We start from the raw sequence: 19,288 nt of genomic DNA, 5'->3' as shown, positions 1-19,288 counted from the left end.
CTCTTTTTCTCTTTCTTTTTCTTTTTCTCTTTCTCTTTCTTTGTTTTTTTTTTTTTTTTTTTTTTTTTTTTTTTTTTTGAAGCATCTTTTTTATGAGTTCATTACTTGTTCATTACTCATTTTCAAATGACTTATATAGATAATAATTATTGCAAACTAGATTAAATATAATTAACAAGTATGAAAGTAGTGGTCGGATATTACCTTCAATATAGTACTCATTCACGGCTTAAATGCTGACCATTTCAGCTTTTTCTCCGTTCGATCAATTTTTTTTATTATTCTAGATGTCTGGAATTTCTAGAATTTAGGAATTATTTTTATGTAATTTTTTTATGTTTATGGTATCACGTTTAAGTGTTGCAATGAAAACTTACCCTTCCTATGAAAAAATTTCAATAATACTACTACAATATTTTTCTCTAGTTTTTGTGTGATATATTTTAATTATCAATACATATATTTTTATTTTGGCATATTTACAGATTATTAGGGTTTATCGATCCGCAATTTCATTTACATTACAGCTTATTGAATATTATTTACATTTCAAACAAACAATAACAAATGCCAAGCATGTGTCACGGCAGGCAACGCCACGCCGCAATGCAAATCGAATTCAGAAAGATGCTAAATAAAATTCCGATATTGTTTTAAAATAAGAAGGAACTGCTGTGAATGAATGGCTGCTGAGCTGAGCCCAAGCCACAGCAAAAAATGTTTCATATTTACTTCGGGTACAAATATGGCCAGCTGTATCAATAGTTCCTAATGTTGAACGAGAAGCGAAACTTAAGTTCAGCTTAAATATGAAACGGAGTACAAAAATGCCCACAATATGTCAGAGTTTTAATATTCACGACATTTAACTAACCACATACCATTAAATTCACATTAACAGCAATTTTCGGCAAATTTAATGTACACATTGATGCATAATTATGGCCAACAGCAAAGTACAATAGCCAAACGTATTCGCCGCCAATAAACGAGACATTCGGGCGCACTTTGAGAAGCCGCCAAACAATAGATTCCACCATTGAATAAAGCTATAAATAGATTTAGAGTTCAAGGGCAGCCAAATGAAATACTTATAATAATTATTACTTTTTATACTCAGACCTCAATTTAAAATGTTGCAGACTCGATTAACTTTTCAATTATTCGAGTATTACTTATTCTACAAGGCATTTTCGAATCAAATTTTACACTCTAAACCATATTTAAACGAGGTACCGGGTAATTTGTATTTAACACGCTTGACCCACGTTTTGAACTTGTTATTTTTAACACGAATGGAAATCCAATTTATAATTTAATTTAATAATAATCTAAATATATTATGCATAAAACACTAATTAATGATGACGATGCCTTAATTAATTATTTCTTCAAATTTTTAATGCCTCGTGAATTATATTAGCTATTGGCATATTAATTGCCTAATTTGTTATTAATATTAATTGTTTTAAATGATATAAGATCGGAACTCATTTGGTTCTTCAACTTTCAACACAGAAATCACACTGACACACATAATTATTCACATGCGTATGTGATGTGCATGTATATATAATATATATCCATGACTCAGTCCGGTCGAGCTGGCAATTTACATCGACAGCAACAAACAGTAATCAGTTTATACTTGGACTCATTCGCAAAGTTCACATAAATGTAGTATATTTATGTATGTGTATACATATGTATGTGTGCATATGTTCTACATTGCATCCCAATTTAGTTTTGGCAGCTTTGTGCAATTAAATCAAATCTAGCTTTTACTCTGAACTTGACTCTGACAAAACAGAATCAAGTAAATAAAAATGCTCAGGAAATCCTACAAGGAAATAAATTTTACATAATTGTAGCTCAGAAATATTGTCTATGTTTTTAAATATTTTATATTATAAATTTGTGGAATTTATTTCCATTGATTGATTTTTCGTATCTTAGTGAATTCCCCAATTCTTAATCCATTTTAATTTTAAATATTAATTATACATTATATTTTATAACAAAAATATACGCTTATTTATATATTCATTTGAGACTCTTCCCTGTAATTCGTTCAATTATAGCATATACAGAACACGTCAGTATCTTTCTGGCATTTAGCTACTTGTGTGCTGCGTCCGTCTGTTTGCGAATTGGCTTGCTTTTAAATAATTAAACTAATCCTCTGATAGTGGAAACAAAAATTGTATGTAACATTTGTAAATTGCATGGCAAGAGAGAAATTGACACAAATTATTTTGTTATTATTATTGCCAATTACGTATTAGCTTTGCATAATACTTGTAATGCAATTAAAATTCACAAAATATAATAAAAAGAAAAAAGAGAAAAGAAAGAAAAACTTCAAACAAACTTTACTCTTATTCAAATTATTTTTTTTATTCTAATCAAATGTAATAAAAACTTCTATTCTATTTTAAGATACAACTTTTTAACATATACTACTTTATATACTATATATTGCAAACAAAAATATGACAAAGGAGTTATTCTCTTTAACAAAACTTACTCCATATGTATGAGCAACCTGCAAGAGTGCTGCCCATCTTAATTGATAATTTTGCGTTCTGTCTTTCGCCCAGACACCGATTTTAATAAACCACTTTATAAACTTAAGAGTCATTACGAGTCAGTTTAAAAAAAACTCTTTTGAGTTATCTGCTGACGTCAAAGAAACTGACACTAGAAGATTGAAACAAGTAAGAATTGAATTTGAGCTCAGCCGCTCTCAGTACAATTCTTCTAAACCTAAGCCCCATTTCGACATTTAAATAGGTTTACACTTGACTCGCTCAAATAGAATCATCTTCTTAGTTTGGGAATTTTTAAATACAAATGTAGAATATTCATCAAAAATACCACGCATATAACGGTCCTTGATGTAAATAGCGAATCTCGTTTCACCACGCCCCCATTGTATATACCGAAATATGTTTAAAATTCATCAAATGAGCGTAATTAGGAGTAAATAATTCAAATGCACAAAGCAAATACTGATTTTACATGCGAATAAATGAAAATAAAATAAACATTTTATATATAACAAATAAAATAAAATTTTTAGCTGCATTATCAAAAATCAAATCTGAAATAAATAAATAAATTTTTAATGACAAAAAACAGTTAAGGAAGACGGTGCTACCCCTACTTTTGTTAAATTGTAATTCAAGGTAGACAAAAAAATGAAGTAACTCCGAAAATGTTTGCTTCGCAAGCGGTTGCCAGAGATTTGCAATTTTTGATTTAGTTTTTATAAATGTATATTTCTATTTTCGTTACTTTTTTTTGCAGTTGTCATTATGTGCGCCGATCCGCAGTCCATACGTCAAATTATGCTGACAGCCGAGGAGTTGAATATGATCGATAGCGGCGAATATGTATTCATCAATATTGAATTATTTTCGCGGTGAGTACAAATACAAGTATCAAATAAATATATAAATTACTCAGCAAGCCCAAGTATGGAGCAACAAAAAAGTAACAATAATAACAACAACCACAATAATAATAATAATAATAATAGCAATAATAATAACGTCAACAATCACACAAACTGATCATTTGTAGCAATCGCTACAGTTTGTGGCCTTTCACTTTGGCAAAACATGCGCACTTCGAATATTCTTTACAAAGTGCGCATAATACATGTTAGCCAAGGTTATTAAAATTATGAAATTTACCAACAAAAATAGCTTTAAGCGATTCCAAAATGCTGACCAGTCAGCAATTAATATCTATTTATAAAACGAGGAAATTCCGATATTCGACACATGTCTGACTTGACCATTATTACCTCTAATGGCCAGCGAAGAGAAAAAAATACTGATTCGTGTCAACACAGGCCCCCTCCAAGCCCCCTCTTCCTCTTCCGCCACTCCCCGCTCATCATCTACGATGGATAGCTGCTGTTTAATTACTGTGATATCTTAAATTAGCCGAGTCATTGCTTCCTCGCACCCACGTATAACGCTCATCTTTGTTTTTGCTATATTAACTAAGCCGTTCTTTAAGATATTCTATTTTTAGATTGATAGCTTGTTAGTCAACTGACATGATGGTTGAGCCGAGCTAACACGACTATCGAATTAATTTGCAGTCGATTTCAAATCGGCGCGACTACGAAATATCCTATAAACAGTTTCGAGCTGTTGGAAGAGACCTTTTTTTCGAAGGAGATTTTCGTTTCACTCAGATTTCATAGTTTTGAAAACTCATATAACTAAAACATATTCTAAGAAACAGTTAATTTATAATTAAAAACGATTATTTATTGGAAAAAGTTTATGAGATGATTTTAACTTAAAACAATTACCCTAGCACTTCAACTATCCTATTTTCTAAGATACTAGAAAATAATGTTACTGACTTTTCACGCCCTTAGCGGGTGAATCGGGCAATATCAAGTCACTATCATAAATAGCGGCGAAATGGTTTGCACTCATAAGGACAGACGGACAACCAAACGGACATTGCACATTGCCAATATACTCACTTCACTTTCCTGACAGTGTATAAATAGTAGGGTTTCTTTACATAATCGAATCGGGAAGTTTTTGACACACAGCTACACAGGCATTTTAGTTATATTTGTGTCTTTTTGATTAGTAAATTTCAAGCTAAGTTTTGCTCAGCAATGTAATCATAATATGACATTAGGGGGTCGAGCTGCCTGTTACTCCTACACCATTGAATAAGCAACGGCACATTTACAGGTGGGGGTACATAAATAGCAAATATTTGCAAACACATACTACGCGGCAGTAAAAATGGGCGAGCAGAGCTAGACAGATGGCGGGGCTTTCGTTCTCTTTTGATATGTGAGCGAATAATCGGAATTATTTGTATATGCATTGCTTGTAAAGCTGGCTAATCGCATGACCCCAGTGAACTCGTAATCGATCGAAAATATAGCGAATGAATAAAATTCATCAGTCTATGTGTTGCATTTACAACTGCATTTCCTGATATGGGCTCTAAGTTCTACGTAATTTAGCACGAATCAAATTGAACCCATGTTTAATTGCTGCTAAAACACAGTTGATCAACTATTGATATAACAATTTAATCTCCTGAAATTCATTGAGCACCAGAACTACGCTGAAATGTGGGTTAAAATTAGCTTAAGAATTTACATTTAACCACCTTATATTGATTCATGCTCAAACTGAGCTCAGAATGTGGAAAAGTGATTTTTAAAAATAGTTGAAAACAAATTTAAATTGCTTATTTGAACCGGCTTGTGTGAGTTATTGGCTCTCTGTCAAACCGGTTCGAATATGCAATCTCAATTTGTGCTTATACTCATTCACAAATTTAGAGGAGTATATTAGTTTCATACTTGTGATTTTCTTTATTTTATATTTATTAATACTTAAAATAGGGTTATATATGGAAACTTTGGGAGAGACGAATTGCGAAAAATGTATAGCATCCACAGTCATAGAGCATGGATCACCAGAATATTCGTATTTAAATTTAACAACACTCCAAATATGATATAGGAGATTGTGGTATTACAGGAAATTCAATGATCTCTTTTACCAATAACCGCGACAATAACTTATACATCTAAATGTAAATTAAGTTTTTTGACCAAGATAAACAAAGTCAAATTTTGAATTGTATCTTATAAAATACAAGAAATATATGTATATACATATATATATATATATATATATATATATTCCCAGCGTTACACTTTCGAACTTTGCGAGAGACAATATTAACCTTCTTTTTAAATTAAAAATAATATATATAAATTTACATGAAAATATTATTGATAAAAATAGGCTAAGCTTCTGGACATAAATATCTAATAAGTTTTTCTAGTGATATAAATTTAGTCATTTAAAATTAAGCATACGTAACTCTTACGCTTGACGAAGCTGCAATAAGCTCCAAAAGCTGTAATTTTTGGCCAAGTGAAAATCTTTTCCGCATCAACAGCAGCAGCATTCTGTGTATTTAGCCAGGAGCAAATGAATCTGTTTACCAACGATAATCGATTTGCGGTAAATGTCATTCGCTTACTTGGCACAAAGCAGCTGACATTGAGTTGGCAATACAAACAAGCTTTCACTGATAACAGAACATGCACTATTACTGTGTAACGAAATAAATTCAAAAATAATATATATATAAATGAATTTAATAATAGAATAGATCCGAAGCATCTTACATCGAGGATCGTTTGTGGATTAAGGCAAAGACCCAGGCACAGAGACACTTCTAGACACGTGCTATATGTGGGCAGTAAACCTAAAACTAGAGAATCTTTGTTCATTTTGCAATATACATATGTACATATATGTAATTCTATTAATAAATAGTTTATGACGCATATCAGACGAAAGCTAAGCACAGTGATAAGCCGACAGTACAAACTGCATAAACCGAGCTGATAAGAATTAAGTACATTTACACACACATACACACACACACACATGTAAGCAGATCTGCTTGAGAAGCATCTAATTTTACTTTGTAATCCCGCTTCGTAATTGCAGTGTGCCGTACATGACGTCGCTGCCCTGGTACGATAAGAACGATACCGACTTCAACAACGAGCGCGCCAAGAAGGCCTACACAGCCATGTTGACCGTCACCCCGAAGCAGCCCAATGACGACGCCTACACCAAAGTCTCCAACGAGGTGAGTCCTGGCACCAGAAGGTGGCCTATCGAAATTTGCATGGCAATGAAACTCAGCTAGCAGGATATAGATGCCTCTGGCATAGTTCCTTGCGGTCAATTGCCGTGGGATCATATGTATAGCCTTTGAAAGAGAGAGGTAGAGGGGGGGTAAAGGAGAGAGAGAGTGTGTGAGAAAGAGAGTGAATGTGGGAGTGTGAGAGTAAAACATAGTCTGAGAAATAAACAAATAGAGAGATAGATAGAGAGCGAGAGAGAGAGAGAGAGAGAGAGAGAGAAAGAAAGAGTGTGTGAGGGAGCAAGTCTTATAGTTTTCTTATTAAATTTGTCACGATACTCAGTGGAAATTATTATTTATATTTATTTATACAATCTTTATATATATATATATATATATATATATATATAGATTTATATATACATATATTATAATAATAAATACTTATCTCTTGATTCTGTAAGACTTTGACCAAGAGATTAGCTGAACCCTTGAAAGCCCTATAGTAGCAGGGTATTTAACACTCGTTTCTAGTCTCCTTTTCCGACTCGAGCTATTTGTTTGTTTCAGACTCATGCATACTCTACCTACGGTAGTGTACGTGCTCAGAGCCATCCCAATTTGCATTTATATGCGAACGTATAAATGATTCGTTCATATGCGGGTGCCTCTGTCTGTGTGTGCACCTGAGCGTGTGTGTGTGTGTTTGTGTAAGTCTTCGAAATTGTAAACATATTTTTGTATATGCACAAGGCAATTACAATGGCAACAACACTAGCCGTCAAGACAGATTATCACAATTGCTCGACTGAGACATCTCCTGTAACTAGCTGAAAGGTTGTACACAACGAATTATCAGCTGTCTATCTAGACTGGCAATTACAATATAATATACATTTTATGAATTATGCCTGATAGACTATGTAAATTCGTAATATGCTCTTTTATGTCATTCATGGGAGCAAGGTATATTTAAATGGCGCCAAGCTGCTACGCCGAAATGCATTTGTTAGCCAACTCCTAGGAGACACTTGAACCAGCTCAGCTAACAGCATGTAATTATCTTAATGTCTTTTGCTGTGTAGGATGTGAGTCCATGTTGCTCTTGAGCTAATCCTAATGACATTTAACACTTTGTAACTCTGCGAAGATGCAGTAGAACGGCATCAGAAACACATTACTCAAATCATTACGGCAATGCATTGGAAAATCGAGTGTCGAAAAGTCGTTACTTTGAGCTGTACTGGGAAACAACTAATATATTTGCACTCAATTTTCGCTGGCTTACCATACACTAATTACAGCTGATAACAAGCAAAACAAACTTTGCAACCAGGACAATGGCGCCAAAACTGCTAACGTGGCTTATATACTTTTAATTTGAATACCCTAGTCCCATTCAAAATTATAGTTCGGGGTATAATCATTCTGTTAAAATTTGCTATAAAAAGTAGAAAAGGGGAATGGGCTAGTCTTATAATGTATAAATATTCTCCATTTGTAGCTGTCCGCATTAGTCTATGCCTATAGAATCTAAAGTACTTTTTGTAAATCCCCTAGATCAAGTTTTTTTTTTCAAATAATCGATCATTTCCCCGTTTCAAGCATATCGATCAAAATCATTCCTGAATTTGGCTTTTATTGAATTATTGAGAGTACTTGAACAAAATTTCTAGACTTCGCTTCGCTTTTGTTTCGTCGTTCATCTCTTATAGCTGCCTAAGCAGTTCGACTGCTTTCGGCTTTACCAAATTTGACTTTCCATTTTCTGCTCTATTTATTCTCACCCATTTCACTAAATGTCGTTTGTTATGCTATACGATTCGAACTCATATTAATACACATTTGCTGCATTGTATGCCTCGCTCTCAATCAAAGCACTTCAACCCATGCCACCCATGCAGATTTCTTGTACATACAAACATACATTCAATATATGTGTGCATGTAAGTGCATACATAACTCGTGGTGGTTTTTGCCTGAATGCATGGAGTATGTTTCAAAATGTAGATCGGCTGATAGTCAGGAATGTTCTCCCTAATTGAGCTGCTTTACTATTATTGTTAGCACGGAGCCAAGCATAATATTGTATATATTGTATTTAAAAACTCTAGTGCGCTTATTTAAATAAAGATTCCTGTTTTAGTCAGAAGTCTACAACTAGGCCAAGCTTTGAAATAATCTAAAAATTCTTCAGATATGTTTCTTGTGCTTAGGTTATAATAATTAATCGAGGACTAAATGTAAACCATTCTTAATTAATTTTTTAGATAAAAGTAAATAGATAAATTAATTATAAATAAACATAACTTATACGTAAATAGACAGTTTATTTTAAAATTCAAAATAAAAAGTTGTTCACTTGGATTTTTGCCATAAACCATAATACCTTCGCATCTACCCCCGTTGAAAATGTTTACAGGGTATTCAAAATGAAAGGCATATGTGCTTTTTGAGTGGTGGCACATCTTGAATTCACCGAGAAGACGTCGGCGACTATTCACGGCTTCAATAATATAGAGAGGACGTCGCTGCGGCTTAGCATTTTGTCATGTATTTGATATATGCGACACGCTCTGCTGGGCGTGGTTCAAAAGGCAGTTGCCGTCGCCTCGTTGCAGCTCCGCACCACTCAAAATCCATCTAAATGGCTGTGCGAAAAGTGAGCCTTGGCAAAATGCTTTCGCCCAAGCCCGCCCGCTAATCCCCTTTGGGAGGCTATGGAACTGTGAGCTGATGGACTCAACGAGCACAGCTTTGTGAGCTGCGACGTGCAATAATTTCCGCTGGGCTTGCGGGTAAATCTCGGCGGCGCAGTAGTGGCCTTTGCCTTTCGTTGGCCGCGCAGATGTAATTGAATTTCACGGATGCAAAAGCAATTCGACACTAAGACTTGCAGTTGGGGACAGCTGGAACTAAACACTGTTTGCCGGAATTAATGTGCTGTGTAACTCATTCGCAGATCAAGGACATCGCCTCGGCCAAATACAATTACACCTTCAGTGAGAACGAGCCGATTTCGGCGTTTGTGACCTCGTTCTTTGACGGCGTTCTGCTCTATGCCAATGCACTCAACGAGAGCATCCGCGAGGATCCGAGCATGCTGACCAGACCCATCAACGGCACCGACATGGTGCGACGCATGTGGAATCGCAGCTTTACGGGCATCACCGGCAACGTGACCATTGACTCGAACGGCGATCGCATCTCGGCGTACTCGCTGCTGGACATGAATCCCACCACTGGCAGATTCGAGATTGTGGCACACTTTCTGCACAATCGTCTGGAGTTTGAGTCGGAAAAGGAAATCCATTGGGCCGGTGGTCGGGATCAAGCGCCACCCGATCGTCCCATCTGCGGCTACGATGGTTCGCTATGCCCAGACAACTGTAAGTAAATCAAAAAAATCAGCAAAGTATATTTTTCAAAGATCAAATTTATAAGATATTGATAATGTCCTTAACTTTGCAGCTTTACCTGGGTACGCCATTCTGTCTATAGTCCTTGGCATAATGGTAGTCATAATGGCCGTTTGCTTCTTCTTCGGCTATCGGCACTATAAGGCCGAGGCTGAGATTAATTCGATGAGCTGGAAGGTCTCGCTGGATGATGTCATGTTCCGAGATGCCGCAGATCATGTGATGCGTGGCTCTTTTCACTCGCTGGTCAAGCAGAGCTCGCAGCTCACACTTATGTCCGAGGACATGGGCTCCATAAATGGCGATCGCCAGATCTTCATACCCGTGGGCATGTACCGGAAGAGCAAGGTGGCCATCAAGCCAATTGAGCTGGATAATGTTCAGGGCATTCTGTCGCGCAGTCTGATGCTGGAGCTGAAGCGCATGAAAGACCTGCAGCACGATCACTTGGTCAAGTTCTATGGCGCCTGTCTGGATCAGCGGCGCAGCTTTCTGCTCACCGAATACTGCCCGAAGGGCTCCCTGCAGGACATACTGGAGAACGAGCAGTTCCAGCTGGACTGGATGTTTAAGCTGTCCCTGATGCACGACATTGTGCGTGGCATGCAGTTCATACACAGCTCCGACATTCGCTCCCACGGCAATCTCAAGTCCTCCAACTGCGTGGTCGACTCCCGTTTCGTCCTCAAGATCACTGACTTCGGACTGCACAGCCTGCGCCGCACCTCCTACGACATCGAGAGCGACATTGAGAACTGTAACAGTCATGCCTACTGGAAGAGTAAGTGATCTGCTGCCAGGTGCAATCTATACGAATCATTATCCTCTACCCTTTCTATTTTCTCTAACAGAACGCCTTTGGACCGCGCCCGAACTGTTGCGACTCGAAAATCAACGCCCACCCGAAGGCACTCAGAAGGGCGACGTTTATTCGTTTGGCATCATTGTGCACGAGATAACCACGCGCCAAGGCCCTTTCTATTTGGGCAAGTGTTCGCAGGAGAAGACGCCACAAGGTAAGCAAGAGGAAATTATACTAATACTAATGCTCAAACATTTTAGGTTTTATATCTATTTCTATCGATTTAGTTAAAATATAAGTTCTTTACGTTAGATCAAGCTAACGAGGCAGACAGAAAGCCAGACTGAGGTAGATCAACATAGTTGTGGATCTTAATCATTATAACACTTACATACGTTATATAAGGAATTGTATTTTAGGATGCCTACTATACTAATTAATAGTCCAGAACTTTATGCAATTTTTATATACATTTCTATATATTTATGTTCTAATTTAGTGGAAAATTGTAGAATGTCTAATCAAAACCATTCATACATAAGTGCTTTTACAATAGGGAAAATCACAGCTTTCTGTATCGGATGCACAAATACAACTAAGCCGGAACCATCTCCAGTAGCTTCTTTTTTTTGGAGTCGCTTTTTTCGATTTTTTAGCTAGATTAGTTAGATCATCTGTTGGGGGCTTGCATCTTTTGGGGAGTGGTCTGGAGCAATTCTGTATCAGCTGGAACCGTTGCAGCTGCTGTTGGCGCCTCTCCAGTTCCCATAGCCAATCAATTCTTGACTTACCCCAACCGTATCTGCATTCCCGATTGCAAAATAAGTATTCGCAATTACAATCTCCAAATATAATCTCAGCATCTGTGGGCGCTGAAGGAGACGTTGATTGATCGCAATAGACACTGAATGGCTTGGATCTAACATACCTCTTGACCGATTGTAGACTGTGTTTTTTGTACTATCATAACTTGTTGCTTTTGTATGAAACATCAACTTGAATATCTTTGCTTCCGCCTCCACATCACGCTCATAGAACTGCACAGTCAAACCGCTTTGGGAATTCGGATGCCAGGTGGCAGGGTGTTTGTTATCCGACAAATTCCTCACTTGTATGGCCGTATCCCTAGTCATCATATGGGATTAAACAAATTCCAAATCTATCGTCTTCGAGTACATGTATATAGAAAAGTCTCTTTGTGTGATAGAATGCGACTTTATTGACAGGCATTATATATTATTATATAGTGTAGCCCATTGAACTCGATAAACAATGAAAAAATATCTGACAATTTTAATTTTTCACTAAAATAGGAATGAAATATAAATCTGAGTCTAAGCTCGTCATCTATCTTTTTCCAGAGATTATTGAACTGGTGAAGAACTACCAGCCGCAGCAGAACAAACCATTTCGCCCCGAACTGGAATCATGCACCGATGATACCAAGGCAGATGTTGTTGGCATCATCAGACGCTGCTGGGCAGAGGATCCTCTGGAACGACCCGATTTCAATACGCTCAAGTCCATGATTAGAAAGTTCAACAAGTAAGATCATCATCTATCATCTGCTTAAATTTAAGTTATTGAGAAGTAAGAAATATGACTAACCTAGGAATATATACAGAGTGTGGTAAAAGTAATCATTTGATTTTATATTGTTGTATTTTTATTATTTTTAGGACAAATTAATACAAATTAGTTTTCGCACTTTTAATTAGTATTGGAGGCAGATCCCAAATATGATTTAACCAGATCAGACCTAACAACATTATATCTTTAATAGATCTAAGTTACAGTTTTGGAGTTTTTCTGATTTCCTTTTCTATTACTCATAAATTTCTGTGTCGTCAGCTTCTGCTGCAATCGAAAACAGTTTTAAAATTTGTCTGTACTAAAAAAAACGATCATTTATAGAAAACACATGCTAACCGAACCGACTGATTTCAGGGACAACGAAACTGGAAATATAGTTGATAATCTGCTAAAGCGCATGGAAATGTATGCGAATAATCTGGAGGAGCTAGTCGAGGAGCGCACCCAGGACTATCTGGAGGAGAAGAAAAAGTGTGAGAAGCTGCTCTATCAGCTGCTGCCGCAGAGCGTTGCAGCCCAATTGATCAGCGGACAGCCGGTGGTCGCTGAGACCTTTGACCAGGTGACCATCTACTTCAGCGACATTGTCGGCTTCACGGCCATTTCGGCGGAGAGCACGCCCATGCAGGTCGTGCAGTTCCTGAACGATCTGTACACCTGCTTCGACTCGATTGTGGAGAACTTTGACGTCTACAAGGTGGAGACCATTGGCGATGCCTACATGGTGGTATCGGGTCTGCCCATACGCAATGGCAATTACCATGCCCGGGAAATTGCACGCTTGGCTCTAGCCCTGCTCGAGGCGGTGCATAACTTCCGGATACACCACCGGCCTGACGATCGCTTGAAGCTGCGCATTGGACTGCATACGGGGCCGTGTGTTGCCGGCGTTGTGGGCCAGAAGATGCCGCGCTATTGTCTCTTCGGAGACACCGTGAACACAGCCTCGCGTATGGAGTCCAATGGCGAGGCACTGAAAATCCACATCAGTGAAACGACCAAACTCGCACTAGATGAGTTCGGCAGCTTCGTGACGACGCGCCGTGGCCTGGTGCCGATGAAGGGCAAGGGGGAAATGTTGACGTACTGGCTGGAGGGCGAAGTGCCCAAGCCAGATGAGGTGATGTCGCCCGGCAAGCTGCTGCTGACGAGGCGTTCGTCCCTCAAGCAGCCCCAACGGCAGCCGCATTCCATCTACAAACAATACTCAGAGCTGGGCGTTATGGCCACGTTGGCACCGGCAGTGCCGGCCATAGCCTTGCCTGCAGCCGAAAAAAATATCTCACCCAATCTTCGGGTCAAGCGCAAGATCAGCTCCAGCTCACCGAAGCTAAACGGCAGCTGCTTCGAGCAGCATTCCGCGAATCAAAAGACTGAGCCCAACAACTGTTATTTGGATGCTGGACAACAGACGCTGTGTGATATATATAGTAGTCGTTCGCTGCGCAGCGAGGAGGCTGGTGCGGGCACAGGAGCGGGCGTTGATGCGAATGCCAGCAATAGCTGGGAGCTGGCCAATTTCCGACTACCACTCAGCGGCACGCTCAAGCAGCATCACAGTCAACAACAACAACAGGGCAACCACCATGCAACACACTCCAATTCCAATTCCAATCTGAGCGGCATTCTCCAGCCAGCGCCTCAGGCAAGAGGCCGCCTGAGGCCATCCCCCACGATCTCAACGTTGGTGAAGAACCATCGCAGCGACAGCTCCGCCGCCGACGCTGGCAGCACGAGCAGCGGCCAACGGATCAAGTTTGCCAACTGCGATGAGACGCCACTGCTCAGCGGCAAGACGCCAGCAGCGCTGCCAGCGTCCGCAGCTCTCAATCTGGAGCGCAGCAGCAGCAGCTGCAGCAATCAGAACATTCCAAATCTGAGCAGCGACCATCCATATGGGTATCTAGTCAAGAACTATAAACAGCTTCTGTGCAAGCCCACAGCCCACTCGAATAACCAAGGCCATGGACATGGACATGGACATGATTTGTCCTTTGCCGAAGAGTGTCCTCGGGCTCCATTGGCTGCCCGTGGCACCGCGAGCAGCGCCGTGACCCAACCACTCTTGGCCAAAATCAACTCGTAGCCGTAAGCACTGAGAGACACTGAGAAACGAACCTTAATAACCTTCTCTAACTAGTACCTAATCGTAATGATGATGCATATTAAATGTACTTGTTTGTGATAATATGTTATAACCAAGTTGAACAATTTAGTTAATAACCCAGACCCACTATTTAAGCACACAATATATATCTCTGTTAAAACATAATTAAATTGAACACTCAATACTTTATACACACTATATATAAAGTAGACAAGTTAAAAGTTATTTTGAAAAGAAATGGATGAGATCCAGTTAAGTAGACTTTAATGTTACTGCGATATAACTAGACACAAACTGTTATAATATTATTATTTAAATACATATATATTTAATATAAATTTAAGTAGCGAATTCTTTAAACACAATCAATGTAAACACATTATTATTTTCATTTCTAAGCAAATTGTTTTAATTTAGTTACTAGCTTTGTTCCGATTAGAAAAACAATTAAAAATTCAAATTAATTTCGAAGATTATTAATTAGAAAATGACAGCTTGATTATTATTAATGTAATTAATTATTAATTTTATTGTAAAGTATTAAAAAATTCTGTTTCCGTGAAAAAATAAATAAATATTTATTTACGAAAATTCACTTGCTCACAACTGGTCTTACTTGTTTTTGGTTTCATCAATTCCTTTCATTTTGGGACAATTTTGCGTAATTATTTATGTCGAATGGCAGACATTAATACACAAACAAAAACAACCTTTTGAATTAATGAAATGGAACATAAATTCGACCGCCAAATGCTGGGCAGCGTACTCGCCTCAATGTTATTTATCGCCGACACATTTGGAACAGTTGAGGCTAACAGTGCCAATTTGAGTAACAGTCCACTTTGAGTTTGAAGTGCCGTTGTGACCAAAACATGTTAATACAAGTGCAGCTGCTCACTGTTAATTAAAGATTTGCTTAAATCAAACTACTATATTTATATTATAATCAAAGTCTAGGCAGCAGCACAAGTAAAGGTAACGAAATTGTTGATTTTGTCAACAATTTAAAATCAGAGCAACCACATGTAATATAAAAAGAAAAAGAATTAAAATTGCATAATTAACTATGCAAATGATCAATGAATGAATTGCAACTTTTTTTAAACTTTGTGTCAATACAATTTAAGCTGTGAGCAGAAAGTAGTTCCCATTTTTTTGTTAATTTGACAATTTTAATGTTGCTGATAATTTCGGTGTTTCTTTGTGTCAATGTAGTGATATAGTGTCATGTTGTGAAATAACAAAAACCGGAAGACGTACGCCCATTTAAATAAATCGTTCCAATTATTATTAATAATATAAAGTGCGATATGTAGTATACATGTTCATATAATTTTTATCAAAACATAGCATATATTACCAACCACACTTAGTTATCTTTGCCACAAAAATTGCTCCCAGTTTGATTTGTCATAGTCTGCACCCGGGGCGGTTATCGTCGTAGTAATTATCTCTATTTGCGCACGTCTTTTGTATCATTATATCACGATAAGTTTAACGTTGACCTATGTGTATCTATCTATTCAATTCAATAAATAAAAATAAGTACATTTGACCAACTGTAGGGCGATACACAAGATGTTGTATTGTCCGCCGAACATCACGTTCAACGAGATTTGGACCAAACATGGCATCTCGCACTGTTTTATGGACACCGTGGGACCGGCGATATGCGGTGGCTTCCTTCTTCTCTTCGGCGGTATCCAGATACTGATGTACCGGAAATATGCGACACCAACAGATCCCACACAGATCACAAAGTCCCGGCTATATGCTGTCCAATTGTTTCTCCTACTCTTTGTGCCGGTGTTGGCTCTATTGAGATTCTTTCTCAACGCTCGTATCTATGCGGACAGTGCAGTTTACGGCTATATGGTTCGTATGAATAGACTCATTACTCTATGATTGATTATATTATAATATCCATTTCATTCGCAGATATTTTACACATGCGTGGTTTGCTTCTCTTATCCATTTAGCATCTGGCTCATTGTCAAGGAGCGTCATTATCAGCTACCATCAGTACCGACACGTGGTCATGGCCTTATATTATTGCTCTTTTGGACCATGGCATTGATAAATGAGGCGCTGGCCATAGTCAACTTGGACCATGAGGATTGGTGGTTCCACTTAAAAGAGTTAGTAGTTGATTATTATAATTATAAATTGATTTTATCTAAGCCTTTGTCTTACAGTAACAAAGATGAAATCGAGATGGGCATGTTTGTTACCCGCTTCTGTTGCTCTCTGCTCATCTTTGTGCTCGGCTTGAAGGCACCCGGCATTATGGCACCTTATAATCCGCACCAACGTCTGGATGACTCATCGAACGACTCAAATGGCGGTGTGCCAACTGGCTCTGCTTTCCGCAATGGCTGGCGCAAGCTGCGCACCCTGTTCCCATATCTATGGCCAAAAAAAGATAGGATGCTGCAACTCACTGTGGTCGTTTGCATAACGTTGCTTGCTGCTGGTCGTGTTATCAAACTGTTTCTCCCCATTTATCGCAAGCTGTTGGGTAGGTTATGTTCTCAGCTAACGAAAATGGCGACAATAATCGACAATCTATTCTCTCTCTCTTCAGTTGATAGCCTGACCATCGAGCCCATTGAGTTTCGCTGGGACTTTGTGCTTATTTATGTTACTCTATCGTTCCTGCAGGGCGGCGGCACTGGCGGCATGGGCTTGTTCAACAATCTGCGAACTTTCTTGTGGATTCGCGTGCAGCAATACACGACGCGGGAGATTGAGATTGATCTGTTCAGGCATCTGCATCAACTATCGTTGAGATGGCATTTGCAGCGCAAGACGGGCGAAGTGCTGCGCATCATGGATCGCGGCACAGACTCAATTAACAATCTACTCAACTATATTGTATTCTCCATAACACCTACCATACTTGATCTGATAGTGGCTGTCGTGTATTTTATTTATGCCTTCAACTGGTGGTTTGGTTTGATCGTTTTTCTCACCATGTTCTTGTATATAGGTAAGTCTGAATGAACTTGAAATGTTTGCCGACCTCTCAAATATATTTTCCATAGCTTCCACAATTGCTATCACGGAATGGCGGACTAAATACCAAAGGCGAATGAATCTGGCAGACAATGAGCAGCGCGCTCGAAGTGTAGACTCCCTGTTGAACTTTGAGACAGTGAAATACTATGGAGCCGAGAGCTATGAGGTGGATTGCTACAGAGAGGCCATATTGAAGTATCAAAAAGAGGAGTTCCTCTCCATGGTCACACTCAACCTGCTCAACACCGCTCAGAATATTATACTCTGTTTGGGCTTGCTCTCTGGCTCACTGCTATGTGTGTATTTGGTGGTGCACCATCAGACCCTGACAGTGGGTGACTTTGTGCTCTTTTCCACGTATCTCATGGACTTGTACATGCCGTTGAACTGGTTTGGCACATATTATCGTGCCATACAAAAGAATTTTGTGGACATGGAAAACATGTTTGATTTGCTGCGTGAGGATGAGGAAATCGTGGATGCGCCTGGCTGCGCACCACTGCTAACTGCTGGCGGCGCAATCGAGTTTTCAAATGTTACATTTGGCTACACACCCGATAAGCTGGTGCTTCGCAATGTTAACTTCACTGTACCGGCAGGCAAGACAATCGCCATTGTAGGACCTTCCGGCGCCGGCAAGAGTACCATAATGCGATTACTATTCCGTTTCTATGATGTGCAATCGGGCTCCATCTCAATAGACGGGCAGAACATCAAGCTTGTTCAACAGCAAAGTCTACGAAAAGCAATTGGTGAGTGCAAATAATTAACTCATTTGTAAGACCATTACATAACAAATGTGTGTGCTTCTTAGGTGTTGTTCCCCAAGATACTGTATTATTTAACAACACTATTTACTACAACATTGAATATGCCAAGATAGGCGCCAGTGCTGATGCAGTCTATGAGGCTGCGCGCTCAGCGGACATACACGAGAAAATATTGAGCTTCCCAGATAGATACGAGACAAAAGTGGGTGAGAGAGGACTGCGACTCAGTGGCGGCGAAAAGCAACGCGTGGCCATTGCCCGAACACTTCTGAAGGCTCCGATTATAGTGCTGCTGGATGAGGCTACTTCTGCGTTGGACACGCACACAGAGCGTAACATACAGGCTGCATTGGCACGCGTATGTGCCAATCGCACAACAATTATCGTCGCACACCGCTTGTCCACCATCATCCATGCAGATGAAATATTGGTGCTAAAGGAGGGCACCATTGTGGAGCGTGGCAGACACGAGGAGCTGTTGCAGAGAGATGACGGCATTTATGCAGATATGTGGCAGCAGCAGCTGAAAAACTTGGATGCCGAACAGAATGCCAACGACTCAGAGTCTATTGCAGCAGAGAAAACTTCAGCGACGACTAGTGAAACAGCTGGACGACCACAAGTGCCGTCAACTTCGGGCAGTGGTGCTATTCTTAGATCGGGACACGGACATGGAGGAGGGCACTAAGCGTTGGACATTAAAATATAGATATTAAGCCTATCTTTGATTATTTTTGTTAAATGTGATTTGTGGTATTTGTTGTATATGAACTGCATGTCTGATTCCTAGTTCTTGTCTACTTTACTGTAAAAATAGAAACATGATAATAATTTTTATAAACTTAAGTAGTTGTTTGTCAATTGTTACCCCTTCATTCATTAATGCAATGAAAGAGAGACCGCAAGAGAGCCG

The 19,288-nt window shown here is 38.9% G+C and overlaps 3 protein-coding genes across 4 annotated transcripts in view; 2 read left to right on the top strand and 1 right to left on the bottom strand.

The window, feature by feature from the left end:
- LOC6573591 (atrial natriuretic peptide receptor 1) overlaps nt 1-14,752 on the top strand; it is a 52,471-nt gene extending 37,719 nt beyond the window's left edge. For both annotated transcript variants that reach the window (XM_015167013.3, XM_015167014.3), the window contains 7 exons: nt 3,310-3,424; nt 6,525-6,669; nt 9,629-10,055; nt 10,138-10,866; nt 10,937-11,101; nt 12,249-12,432; nt 12,835-14,752. In XM_015167013.3, coding sequence (XP_015022499.1) covers nt 3,310-3,424; nt 6,525-6,669; nt 9,629-10,055; nt 10,138-10,866; nt 10,937-11,101; nt 12,249-12,432; nt 12,835-14,566 — 3,497 coding nt within the window. In that variant the 3' untranslated portion in view covers nt 14,567-14,752. The remainder of the gene's footprint in view (nt 1-3,309; nt 3,425-6,524; nt 6,670-9,628; nt 10,056-10,137; nt 10,867-10,936; nt 11,102-12,248; nt 12,433-12,834) is intronic.
- On the bottom strand, nt 11,339-12,208 carry LOC26528281. The gene is made up of 2 exons (XM_015167015.3): nt 11,816-12,208; nt 11,339-11,759 (listed from the first exon to the last, which is right to left on the bottom strand). The coding sequence occupies exons 1-2, from the start codon at nt 12,021-12,023 to the stop codon at nt 11,419-11,421; spliced, it is 549 nt and encodes a 182-aa protein (XP_015022501.1). The 5' UTR covers nt 12,024-12,208; the 3' UTR covers nt 11,339-11,418.
- A 703-nt stretch (nt 14,753-15,455) lies between the features above and the next one.
- LOC6573592 (ATP-binding cassette sub-family B member 6) lies at nt 15,456-19,221 on the top strand. Its single transcript, XM_032733891.2, has 7 exons — nt 15,456-15,562; nt 16,153-16,462; nt 16,526-16,725; nt 16,783-17,105; nt 17,172-17,576; nt 17,632-18,357; nt 18,420-19,221. Exons 2-7 carry the CDS (start codon nt 16,166-16,168, stop codon nt 19,061-19,063), a joined length of 2,595 nt encoding a protein of 864 aa, XP_032589782.2. The 5' UTR covers nt 15,456-15,562; nt 16,153-16,165; the 3' UTR covers nt 19,064-19,221.
- Nucleotides 19,222-19,288: the final 67 nt, after the last annotated feature.

Source organism: Drosophila mojavensis, unplaced genomic scaffold, assembly GCF_018153725.1.
Source record: "Drosophila mojavensis isolate 15081-1352.22 unplaced genomic scaffold, ASM1815372v1 contig_16, whole genome shotgun sequence".
Lineage (NCBI taxonomy): Eukaryota > Metazoa > Arthropoda > Insecta > Diptera > Drosophilidae > Drosophila > Drosophila mojavensis.
The sequence above is the reverse complement of the archived record's forward strand: the minus strand, read 5'-3'. Positions and strand labels throughout refer to the sequence as shown.

Bases quoted from the DNA above. Each gene is read 5' to 3' on its own strand.
- LOC26528281 (XM_015167015.3), bottom strand. From the start codon at position 12,023: ATGATGACTAGGGATACGGCCATACAAGTGAGGAATTTGTCGGATAAC. The intron at 11,760-11,815 runs GTATGTTAGATC...CGTCTCCTTCAG, and splicing joins AGTCTACAATCGGTCAAGAG to CGCCCACAGATGCTGAGATT.
- LOC6573592 (XM_032733891.2), top strand. From the start codon at position 16,166: ATGTTGTATTGTCCGCCGAACATCACGTTCAACGAGATTTGGACCAAA. The intron at 17,106-17,171 runs GTAGGTTATGTT...CTCTCTCTTCAG, and splicing joins CATTTATCGCAAGCTGTTGG to TTGATAGCCTGACCATCGAG. The intron at 18,358-18,419 runs GTGAGTGCAAAT...TGTGCTTCTTAG, and splicing joins AAGTCTACGAAAAGCAATTG to GTGTTGTTCCCCAAGATACT.